The sequence below is a fragment of the Heteronotia binoei genome, chromosome 15 (assembly GCF_032191835.1).
Source record: "Heteronotia binoei isolate CCM8104 ecotype False Entrance Well chromosome 15, APGP_CSIRO_Hbin_v1, whole genome shotgun sequence".
NCBI classification, from domain to species: Eukaryota; Metazoa; Chordata; class Lepidosauria; order Squamata; family Gekkonidae; genus Heteronotia; species Heteronotia binoei.
This window is the reverse complement of record NC_083237.1, coordinates 29,426,838-29,438,169: the sequence shown is the minus strand read 5'-3', so window position 1 is coordinate 29,438,169 and position 11,332 is coordinate 29,426,838. Positions and strand designations below refer to the sequence as shown.

At 47.6% G+C, this 11,332-nt stretch overlaps 1 protein-coding gene across 4 annotated transcripts; it reads left to right on the top strand.

Annotated features, from left to right (window-relative positions):
* Positions 1-1,083: 1,083 nt before the first annotated feature.
* On the top strand, positions 1,084-11,118 carry AKT1S1 (AKT1 substrate 1). Of its 4 annotated transcripts, none has more exons than XM_060255547.1 (5): positions 1,084-1,274; positions 1,930-2,396; positions 6,585-6,662; positions 7,127-7,275; positions 10,114-11,118. In XM_060255547.1, the coding sequence occupies exons 2-5, from the start codon at positions 1,931-1,933 to the stop codon at positions 10,255-10,257; spliced, it is 837 nt and encodes a 278-aa protein (XP_060111530.1). In that variant the 5' UTR covers positions 1,084-1,274; position 1,930; the 3' UTR covers positions 10,258-11,118. The 4 variants fall into 4 exon arrangements, with proteins under 4 accessions (XP_060111530.1, XP_060111528.1, XP_060111529.1 ...); XM_060255545.1 differs by having other exon boundaries at positions 1,161-1,318; XM_060255546.1 differs by having other exon boundaries at positions 1,210-1,281.
* The last annotated feature ends 214 nt before the right edge of the window (positions 11,119-11,332 follow it).

Sequence of the window (11,332 nt, the reverse complement as noted above, 5' to 3'; positions counted from 1 at the left end):
CAGAATGGAAGCTTTGGTGTGCTCTAAGCTGCTTGTCATTCCATCCTATTGTCTGATGAAGTGTGCTTGGAGCACTCGAAAGTTTCCATTCTGAATAAAACTCTGTTGGTCTTAAACTTGCTACCGGACTCTGCTTTGTTCTGTTGCTTCATATTAGCGATGAAACGCCCATGCGTTTAACGCGCAAGCTAAAATGACCACACGAGAAGTTATGTCATAATCCAAGCAGAATACAATAAAGAAAAGATAAAGGGATAAACCGAAGGGGAAAGGTTAGGCTTATGCCAGCTTTAGGGGAAATGTGGAGACTGTATTTCCCCCTCCCTTTTTACCAAAAATATTTAAAGCAGAGAGACAGAAAAAGGTTATCGCGGATCAAACGTGAATTAACCCGTCAGCCCCCTTCCAGTTTGGCAATATAACACTGGACTGCACTGCAGGGCTGTTGCCACCACTGTTGTCAGCCTCCGCTTCCCCTTCCTTTGCAGCCCGGGGAGGACAATACCGGGTGTTGTTGCTGTTTGTAAATCTGTAACGTGGTCACAATATCTCTCAGTCACACGACTCTCCTTCAGCACACATTTTAAAAAAAAAAAAAATCACACGGTTTCTTTCTCTTTGATTAGTTCCTTTGGTATTAAACACTTAGAATTCATATTTTGACCCACGCAAGAAGCCTGGAGTGTGAAAGGGCATGAACCGGTTTTCTCAGAGGCTGACGACAATCCACTACAAAATTGCGGCTAAGAAAATATCTGGAATTTCTCCTTCGCATCCTATGAGCACCTGTCACTTTTAGCCCTGTGAGGAGAAACAAACATGGCGCGAAGAGCAACCAGGAAATCTGGCCACTTTCCCCTTCCTATGCATGGAGATGGTCTCGCCATCTTTGCTTTGGGCAGCCCTTGCCAGGCTCGCTCACGTTCTCGCTTCTGGTAATCTGTACACCGGCCGTCTGAAGCATTTTTCGACAGTTTTAAGAGTTACTTTCGACTACATTCAGTCTTCGTCTATTTTATTTTTGCGCTTTTTTTGTGCGTTTGCCATCATTTAAAGGGACCAGCCGCCGCCATCTTTGTGTTGGGCATCCCCCCCCATCGTTCCTCTAGTCTTTTCTACGCCATCTTTATAAAGGGCACGGTGTGGACGACATCCGCATGTCTTGTGAGGGCAGCCGGAGGAGGCGGAGCTTTGGGAAGGGGGAGGAGAAGGAGGAGGAGGCGGTTGTTATTTAGAGGTGGAGGGGGACTTAAGTGTCCCAGAAGGGGTCAAAGGTGAGAGGTCAGGACTCAGAGTGGTGACCCTGACTGGGGGAAGGGTGAGTTTGGGGAGGGAGCTCAGTGGCGCTGGAAGGTAACGGCCCCCCGTCCCGTCCTTACCACCTCCTAAGGGCTCGGGAGGGGGCAGTCCCGTCCCCTTTTTAATGCTTGCTTTCTCCTCCCCTTAGTGTTGTTTGTTCTGTAATGCCTCCTCCCTTTCATAACATGCCTGTAACATTTTGCTTGCTTGCCAGTGAATCCAGCAACACTGCTTTCCTATTCTTACCTGGCTTTTCCTGGAAGGACACCCAGGAGTTCTCATGATTTTGGTTTCCTCTGCTGTGGGCTGCTAAATTGTATGCCTCTCCCAATCCTGGCCCCTTCCAATTCCATTATTCCCTGCAAGCAGACCAAGAAGCCCTGGCTTCTTCCTGGCCCCTCGGAGTGGACTGAGGAGACCTTGACTCCTCCTTCTTAGCCCCTCTGAGCAGGCCCAGGGCTTGTAGCACTTTTCAAGCCTATTAGCCCAGACTGAGAGAAGACCTAGCTCCTTCCTCACCCCTCTAAGCAAACCTTATAGCCTCCTTTCCATCCTTCCTAACTTTCCCGGTAAAAAAGCAAAAGCCTGGGTAGTTAATGCACAAATCCCTTTTTTCTTGTTCCCCCACAGGATGACAACCATGGCAGATAACCACAAGGAGAGCTGGGCAGCCCTGGTAGCTGCAGCAGAACGATACCGGCGTCAAACTGGCAATGAAGTGGTGCTGCTCACCGCCTTCAGGGCCCCTCCCCCTGGCGGCTTTGGCTATGTGCAGCACGGCAGTGGGGCCCTGGCAGATGCCCTTCAACGCTACCTCGAAGACATTGCCGTGGTCCACAAAACCACAGCCTTCATTTATGCTGCCCGTCCTCCCGCAGCCCCTTACCTGCCCCCCAACCATGGCCCCTACTCTCGAAGCTATCCCTTCACTGGTGCCCCAGACGAGTCTGCCCCACACAGGACGCCTACCTCCCAGGGGCCTTTGCCCCAGGCTTCTGGAGGCCAGGAGCCCGAAGAGGAAGAAGATGAAGGCGATAGGAACACACTGACGGAAGTAGAGCAGCCAGGTGGGAGAGACCATCCCAGTGACACCACTGGTAAGTCTATTGACATTAAGGTTTCACATGACCAGTGGTCCATCAAGGTCTGTATTGTCTACTCTGACTGGCAGCCGCTTTCCAGGCTTTCAGGTGGAGATCTTTCACATCACCTCCCACCTGGTCCCTTTAACTGGAGATGCCAGGAATTGAACCTGGGAAGCCTCTGCTTGCTGAGCAGATGCTCTGCCACTGAGCCATGCCCTCACCCACAGTCTATGCAGTGTTTGTGTTGGCTGTATGTGGTGAAGTTCACAGGCTTCTTTGTGGACACAGTGAAGAAGTAACTGGATTGTGTGCTGGTTAAAGGTGAAGAATCCCTTTGGAAGCAGTGAATCTGGCATTTTTCCATTTAGGAAAAAAGGTGATTTATGGGGGGAGGGACATGAGAGAGATTTATTAAATTATCCATAGAAATTAAGCATAGAGAGAGAATTCTTTCTCCCTCTCCCATAATACTAGAACTTGGGTCATCTAGTGTAGCAGATGGACGGTCAGGCAAAACTCCACTCTGAGCCCCCAAATGGGAGAATGGGCGGAATATAAATAAGCAAATAATAATAATAAAAACAAAATACTGCTTTACTCAATGAGTAGTTAAATTGTGAAATTTACTGCCAGTGGATGTAGTGACAGCCACAAGCATAGAGAGTGTTATAAAGGGATTAGATGGGTTCAGGGAGGTGAAGTCCCTCAACTATTACTAGCCATGGTGAGTGGAAGGAATCTCCATCCACAGAGAAAGCAAGTGAATGCCTGTCTTTGGAAGCAACATCCAGGGAAGGCCTTGTCCCCTGTGTGTTTGTTGGCCCTCTAAGGTGGCTGGTTGTCAGCTATCTAAAACTGGATGCTGGACCAGATGGAGCACTGGTGCCTTCCTCTGCTGTGTTGGTTAAAGGACTCCTTGCTATAGTTCTGAAGTCCTGAACTTGTGAGTTCAAGTCCTGACAAAACTTGCAGTCCCTAAACTGGGAAGGCTGATGCTGAGTCAGGGGGAGAACAGCAGGAGTGCCTCTGAGTTTTGTGGGGAACCTAGGCAAAACGCTTTCCACCCCCAAGCACACACAGCATGCTTCCCTTTCCTATATGCATGTCCACACACTTTTGGAGGAGGGAGGATAGCATGAGATTCATTCTGCTTGAAGGCCCATCAGCACCTGGAGGAAGAGGAATCACAGAGTCCTCTGGGGCTATATTCTGTTTTCTGGGGCAGCCCATGAGCTAAGTGTGCTCAGCCAATACCTGGTCCTCTGCAAGGTTCTTACCCTCTGGCAGGTGCCCCATCCTAGTGACCCTTGATGCCCGACGTGCTAGCAAGCAAGAACATGACTGAAGTGGCATTCATGTATAAAAGCCCATGTAGAAGGGGGGCTGTACTAAGGGGGGGAAATTGGTGGGTGGGACGGAGTGAGAAAGCTGGCTGGATCCTATCCAATATATCCTTATACATATAGGAAGTAATAATTTTTAGCATGTCTGAAGTGCTCTGAGTCAGGGCCGGATTAACAATTAAGCCAATGGGGCCCCCTGGCCTATGGGCCCCCATGCCTTTAGGGGCCCAGGCCGGCTTTCCCCCCCAGTTTTCCTCCTGCTTGCAGCCCTCCCAGCCTGCATGCACAGCCAGCAACTGAGCTGCTCTTTGCCCGACTCGCCTGGTGTGGCTGATGCTGGCGTCATCGCCAAGTTTGCCTCTCTGCCTCTCCCCCGTAGCTTTGTCAAAGGGGCTTTTGAGAAGGTGCCTGCAGGTTGCAGTGGGGGCCACAGGCAGCGGGGCAGCCACTCCAACTCTGAGATAATTTGCAAGGCCCCCCCCCTAGATTTTGACTGCCTAGGGGCCTCCACAGGGCTTAAGCTGGCCCTGCTCTGAGTGTGTCCTGCATCTCAGGAATACTTGCAACAGGCCTGCCAATTTGACTGGCATCACTGCAGATGTGGGCAAGAGCTAACAGGTGACCAGATGAATGTGTGGCAGAAGGGGGACATCACCTGATAGATTTTGGACACCTTGGCTCTGCGCCAGCCCAGCCTTGCGTTGTGCTCTTTTGATCTGCTGCCAACTGTCCCTCTGCGTGCCCATCTGTTTAAGGAACTTGATACTCCAGCTGAGGCCAAAACCAATGCTGAGAAAAGCAGAGGTATATTTAGCCACCGGGGTCAAGGAGCCCAAATGGATGGGATGTCACTCAGCCTGGGAACTGTGACCCAAAGCTGCCTCTCCCTCCGCACAAGTCAACAATCCCCTCTTCTCCAAGGTGCTCTGAAGGCATCTGGAGTTGTTCCATCTTTGAACCTGAACAGGTCTAGGATAGGGGGTTATTTGGAAGACAGCTGTATGCTACTCTTTGAAGGAAAGGCAGAGGACCAGTCTGCCATTTTTTACTTTAAAAATATGTCGCCTCTTCTGATATTAGTAGAAATCTCCTTTCAGATTACCTCTTTACACCCAGTGATACCTGTGCTGGGAATAAAGCCCTGTTCATTTGGTAGACTATATCAAACCCAGCAGACCATATCAAGCCCACTGGGATTCAGCCTCTGGCCCTCTCGGTGACCACTGTGCCTTCTCCCCTCCCCTCCAGCAGTCTCCAAGGTCTGTCCACTTCTCTGACAGGCTGGCAGCTCCCTCCAGTCCCAGAAGCCATGGCACTGTGTGAGCATGAGTGAAAGAAGTTGCCTTACACCCAGACTGACCACTGGTCCATTTAACTCAGTGTTTTCTACTTTGACCAGCAGTGTGGCCCTTTCTGGAATCTGGGGACAGGGAAAGATCTTTACCCCCTGCAGCTACATGAGATTCTTTCAGCTAGAAATACTGGAGATTAAATTTGGGGCTTTTGGTAAGCTGCAGCCTCCCTCCTTTGCCTTCCATTCTTGTTGGCTTGGTAGCAAATACTCCCTCTAAGCTGTGAGTCTTATGAACAAAAATTCTGCTTGGTGAGCTACTGGCATTAAAGTTGTGAGCTGCTACATAAATTAGTTTGCTCTGGGGCCATTTTTCCTGAGCTAAGACAAAAATGTGTGAGCCAGAGACTAAAAAACTGTGAGGTAGCTTGCACTAACTCAGCTTAGAGGGAACACTGGTAGCAGATCTTTATCAGAAAGTCACCTCTGGGTATCCCCCTCTTCAAATTGACCTCCATACCAATCTATGACTGAAAATGCACACAGCCTCTCCCTTGTCCTGGCTCTTTCCCCTATTAAAATAGAATGCGGATTCCTTAAATTAGGGGGCCAGCACCTGGAGGCCCCTGAGCCAGATCTGCTCTGTAAGAGTTGACAGTTGTGAGTCTGGCTGCAGTCTAGGGACAAAAGCATGTCAAGTTATCGCAACAGGCTCTGCTGGTGGGCCACTTTAAGGGCCAGCATTTTGACATGCTGGCCCACCCGCTGCCTCCCCCTCGGTTCCCAAAGTCACTTCCCATGAAAAGTGGGTGCTGGCCCTGACCTTGAATGCATTGCTGGTTGGGTGTGTGGGTGGGAGTGTGCGCATACCGCAAACATTTTAGAATGAGAAATGTGGTTTTGATATAAGGCACCAAGGAAACATTGTGAAAAAGTCTAGGAAAACTGACTGTCAAGTTTCTAGTGCTACACCAACTCCCATTCAAGTTTTAGACAGATTCAAAATGCATTGGATAAACATATGGAGCAGAGGTCCATCAGTGGCTATTAAGCACAGCGTATTGTTGGAATTCTCTGTCTGGGGCAGTGATGCTCTGTGTTCTTGGTGCTTGGGGGAAGGGTGCAGTGGGAGGGCTTCTAGTGTCCTGGCCCCACTGATGGAACCTGGGTTTTTTGGGAGGGTGGGGTGGGGAGGGCAATGTGTGACAGTGTGTTGGACTGGATGGGCCATTGGCCTGATCCAACATGGCTTCTCTTATGTTTTTACATTCTTTAGGAGCATAGCGTATTTTTAGGAAACAAACAGAAAAACTGTCCGGTATTTTAAGTTTTATTCTGCATTTCTCAGCAGTGGAAAGTCTCTTCCATCCACTTCTGTAAGCAGAGACATTGATCTATATGAGATTTCAGAAGAGGAATGTGAATGAGACCAGAAAGGAGAATGCCGGAAGCATTGATGCCTGCCAGTGTAGCTCAGAGATGGCCGCTTGTTTCTCACCCCTGAATAAGGTTTCTTTGCACCAACAACTGTGATTCCACTGTTGTTTTTTCAAACCTTACTTCCAGGCCTGTTTGTGATGGACGAGGATTCCCCAAGCCAAGAATATGAGCCTTTCTTTGACTCTGACCTAGAGAGCACTGATGGTGAGTGGGAGCAGATCCAGAATGACCCGGATCTGCGCACATGCTGGGCTTTTTTCGGCGTGGGGGTTCCCCTGTGTAAAACGAGAGTTATGCTGTCTGAGAAAGCCTAATCAGAAGAGTTCAAAGACTCCGATACTGGAATCAGTGCAGGTAGACCTGGCCTCCAGATGCCAGGTTTCCCCATCATTGGAATCAATGGGGATAGATCTAGCTTATACTCTTTTGCTGGGGGGGTTTTATGTGCTTTATTTTGTGTTCTTTCCTGGTATTGTTTTTAATTTTGTCTGTAAGCTGCCTTGAATGCCCTGGGGGAGTATATGCCCTGGGGTAGATCTCTCTCTTAAAGAACTGTGAACATGCCACAGATCTCTCTGATTGGTTTGTCTTGGTTTCTTTTTATTTTTGATTTCTTGTCATCCCTCTGACTCTGTCCCCTTTCCTGCCCTCCTTTTGTCTTTCCCCAGATGGGAGTCTGAGTGAGGAGACCCCTGGGCAAGTGGCCCCTCCACCTCTTAGCCACCAGTATGCCAAGTCCTTGCCTGTCTCGGTGCCAATTTGGGGGTTTAAGGAGCAACAGCAAGAGATGCGCTCCTCCGATGAGGAGACCAGCAAGGTGGGTAGGGACTTGAGGGTGTCGCTCTGACAGGCAGCCCTTGGGAAGGCGGGAGGCGTCTCCAGAACTTAAGACCTTCCTTTGGGCAGGCAGATGGTGATGTTGTCTCCTCACGAACATCTTAAGGAACTAAGGTCTCATGCATATTATATGGCTTGCATCTTGCAAGTGGATAAATGGATAGTGGGTGTGTAGTTCAGCTGTCGAAGAAACTCCTGCTTTGGAAAGTTTCTAGTCCTCACGCGAGAAGCTTGAAGGTGTGTGAACAGTGCCAAGAGGAAAAAAAAGAGTGTAGGTTGAGCAAAATGTTTTAAGTGCCAAGGACTACAGATCCCTGCACAGCTCTCTTGCCATACTTACCAGAATAAATGTGGGGGAACGGTTCGATGTGCACATTTCATGCGAGGTTCAGAGCAACACTTTTATTGCTGCAGAATCTTGACTTGGTGCGCAGTAAAAAATGACCCCATATGAAGCTTGATGGTCTGTGAGGTCCGTCAGATGTTCCTGACTTCAGAAATGAAGCTGGGGGCTTCTAGGGAAAGAGTCTTTTCAGGATGCTGCCCTGGCTATGGGTCACCTGTCTAGAGAAGTACACCTGGTGCCGCCTTTACTGTGTTTTAGGTACTGGGTCAAAATAGTATATCCAACCTGATACTGATTATCTTAGTTTCGGTGTCTTATGAGGAAGGGCTGTGGCTAAGCAGTAGAGTATCTGCTTTGGATGCAGAAAGCCCCAGGTTCAGTCCCCGGCATCCCTCTTTACAGGTAGCCGCTGATGTGAAAGATCTCCAGAGTTGCTGTTGGTCAGGGTAGATGTTGGGGAATTTTTTTCTTATATAATTCATAAACCATAAAACATTGAACTGGTCTGACTCCACAGCCCTGTTCATAAGTTACAGTGAACAGCCATATTCTGTCTTTGTACAGTGAGCACTTGATTGTTCTTTGTGCTTTGGGTAATTCTCATGTTACAGTCAATGCATGTAGAGCTGAATGTATGATACAAACACTGCATTTATGCAGGTACTGGTCCCTGGGAGAGATGAAAAGGGCTGGGGGCTCTTTTTCAGTTTTTCCAAAACTCTGTTAATATATTTTCTCTTTAGAATGAAGGAAATGCTTCTTAATTACAAGCCATTTCACACTCAGAATGTATAGCATGAAAAAGTATGAGGGCTTTTCTAAAATTATGAGGAATTGTTTTCCTTTTCATTCATTGACTGTTTCTTAAAAGCAGACATATGGGAAAGTCGGGGAAACTGTAAGAGGCATCCATAAAATATCTTTTTGAATGAAAAATGTCTTAAACAGTTCATTCAGTTCAAATGTATAGCATGAAGATGTCCGAAGACTTTTTGGAATGGAAATATTTTAATATTTGGAAAGCACTGGGTGAATGGGTGAAATGAAAAACAAGATTTTACTCGAAGAATGTAGTATGATTTTTTTTAATGTAAGACAATCTACAACATTATGTAATTAATCTCTCAACTGATGCTGTGGAAACATACATTTTCAAAAAAATTAAAATTTAAATGGAACAACTAATGTGCTAAACTGACAATACATTATTAAGCAGTGTTTTCAATGTTATAAATTTTGACTGAATATCCAAATATGCTGGGAGTCCTACCTAGTGTAACTGAGAGTTGCTGTTCAAATAATACACTTTGTTTTGTTTACTGCAGAATATTTTTACCTTCAGCTTTTTTTTTCTATCTCATGTAGCAAAACATAAAGATACATGTGCTTTGTTAGCCTCAGAGTGCCAGCTATTCTTTTCCTTACTGGAAGATATAGTATATATTTCAGTTTCCCCCCAGATTTGTGTGCCTTTTTTTCCAGGAAAAAAAGGGGGGAAATGTTTTTTCCCCTATGTTTTCAATATTTCCAGAAATCTTTCATTTCTAGCCCCCCCCCCAACCCAATTTCATTAATTGGCTGTTCTTGAAAGCAGAGATTTGCACATAACAGGCAGGATGTACATGCATTCACTTCAGCATGTGATAGGAGTGTAGGGCTGTGTCTGTGTTCATGCCATCTGTTTTTTTAAATCAGTTATTAACTTTTGGGGGGGGGTTAACAGGGCCAGATCTAGGGGGGGCAGAGGGGGGTGCTTGCCCTGGGCGCCACTGGGGAAGGCGCCAAATTGGGTATGGAGTCCATTATATTCTATGGGCCCATAAGGTAGAATGGGCCCATAAGGGGCTGCCATTTTTTAGTTTTGTCCCCCCTCAAAAAGCACGTAGATCCAGTCCTGGGTTTTAATTTTGTTTTTATTGTTACTTTTCTTTTGTTAAAGCCACCTTGCAGGAAGAAAAATTTATTCTTCCTTTTTTTAGGGGAGAGGAGATAGAGTCAGGGAAGTAAAGAAGGACTTTGTGCATGCAGGGTAGACTTCAAAAGAACAGAAAATGTGCTGCTGTGTGTGCAGCTGACAGCTAGAGCTGCAGTGGACTAAAAACCGTTGTATCAAAAATGGGAACCCAGATGGGCTGCCTAATGCCACATTACCTATAACTTACTTGAATGGAAGTGCTTGAACTGAAAGCGGCACGTGCCTTCTTGGAAGAGGCCTTCCCCTGCATTCCTGCTGAGGAGGGAATGCCTCTTCTAAGATCCTGTATGTGTCTGTTACAAGAGGCATCATTTAAAGAGAGTGCAGTTTCTGTAAACCTATTGGAGTCATATGACACTTTGGCAGATTCACCATACAAAGACTTCTTTGGTCAGAGACTGCCCCTACTTATAACCGGTGAGAGCGAGGAATGCGTAAAGCAAGTGCGATCTCCTTGAGGGTCACTTACACCCTCATTTTTCTTCCTCTCTCTGCAGCATTCGTCCCCCGATCTTGAGAAGATTGCTGCCAGCATGCGCGCACTGGTGCTGCGGGTGTCAGACGGCACTGAGATGTTTGGAGACCTGCCTCGGCCGCGGCTCAACACGAGTGACTTCCAGAAGCTACAACGGAAATACTAGCGGATCCGGCAGTCTCCTTCCTTCCCTTCCCTTCCCCTCCTCTCCCCACCCCCCCGTCAGTACCCTCCCTCCTCCAGTCGGTGGACAGGGTTGGATGCTCCCCTTAAGCCATACAGCCCTCCTGTGAGCTCTTACAAGCTTTAAAGTGATAACTTATAATTGCACACTACAGTTAGGATGGGGAATGGAGGACTTTCTTCCTCCCTCCCTGAACAAATGAAAGAGAACCTGTTCAGTTTCTCTTTCTGGGGAATTCCAGAGGCACAGCACCTCTCCAGCGGGGTTTTCTTCCCGTTCAAGAGAAGGCAACACTACGGACATGTACTTTGAAAATGACACTACCAATCCTGCCCCAGCCCAGTCCAGCCCCAGCTGCTGCTGCAGTGTCCCATTTCTCTCCTCCTTTCCCCATAACAAGTGTCTTAAGATCCTTTGCACATAAGCTGGGTTTGTCTATAGAGTCTTTAGTTTTGAGCCAAGCGTCTCTTGTTGGGGAGAGAAGGGAGTGTGGGGAGGGATTCTTCATCACCCGGCTCTCCCTCCCCACGCGTTAACTCTCTTCCAGTTTCCGGAAGTGGTATTTCAGGGTCGTTTTTCTATTGGGGAGGGCGGTGCAAATTTGGGGAATCGCCCCAGGCAGATGGGATGTAACCAGGGCTCTAGGAGTCACCTACAACCCTCTGTCGTTTTTTCCCTCCCCTCTCCTTTCCCAGCGTACTTTTGTATCAGATACTTGGGGGCACATGGAGGCCCTGGCCCCCTATATTTTTGTCCAAAGATGAATGGTGAATTGGAAGGGGGAGGATGTCTTTGTCTCCTTCCCACCAACCTACCAGCCAATAAAGAAAATACTGACTTTTACCACCCTGGCTTCTGTGTTGTCTGTTTGGCGGGAAAAGAAACAGGGAGGGATTATACAGTCTGGGGTCTACATTCAGACAACGCAGTTGATGGCAGCATGTTGAATTCATCATGATTAGTGCAGCAGAAAACTGGAACTGACCACAGAGTGCTGGGAAGTTCTGCCGACTGACAGAAGTAAGTTTTTTATTTTTTTTTTAATGCTTTTAAGAAT

Bases quoted from the DNA above. Each gene is read 5' to 3' on its own strand.
- AKT1S1 (XM_060255547.1), top strand. From the start codon at position 1,931: ATGACAACCATGGCAGATAACCACAAGGAGAGCTGGGCAGCCCTGGTA. The intron at 2,397-6,584 runs GTAAGTCTATTG...CCTTACTTCCAG, and splicing joins CCATCCCAGTGACACCACTG to GCCTGTTTGTGATGGACGAG. The intron at 7,276-10,113 runs GTGGGTAGGGAC...CTCTCTCTGCAG, and splicing joins CCGATGAGGAGACCAGCAAG to CATTCGTCCCCCGATCTTGA.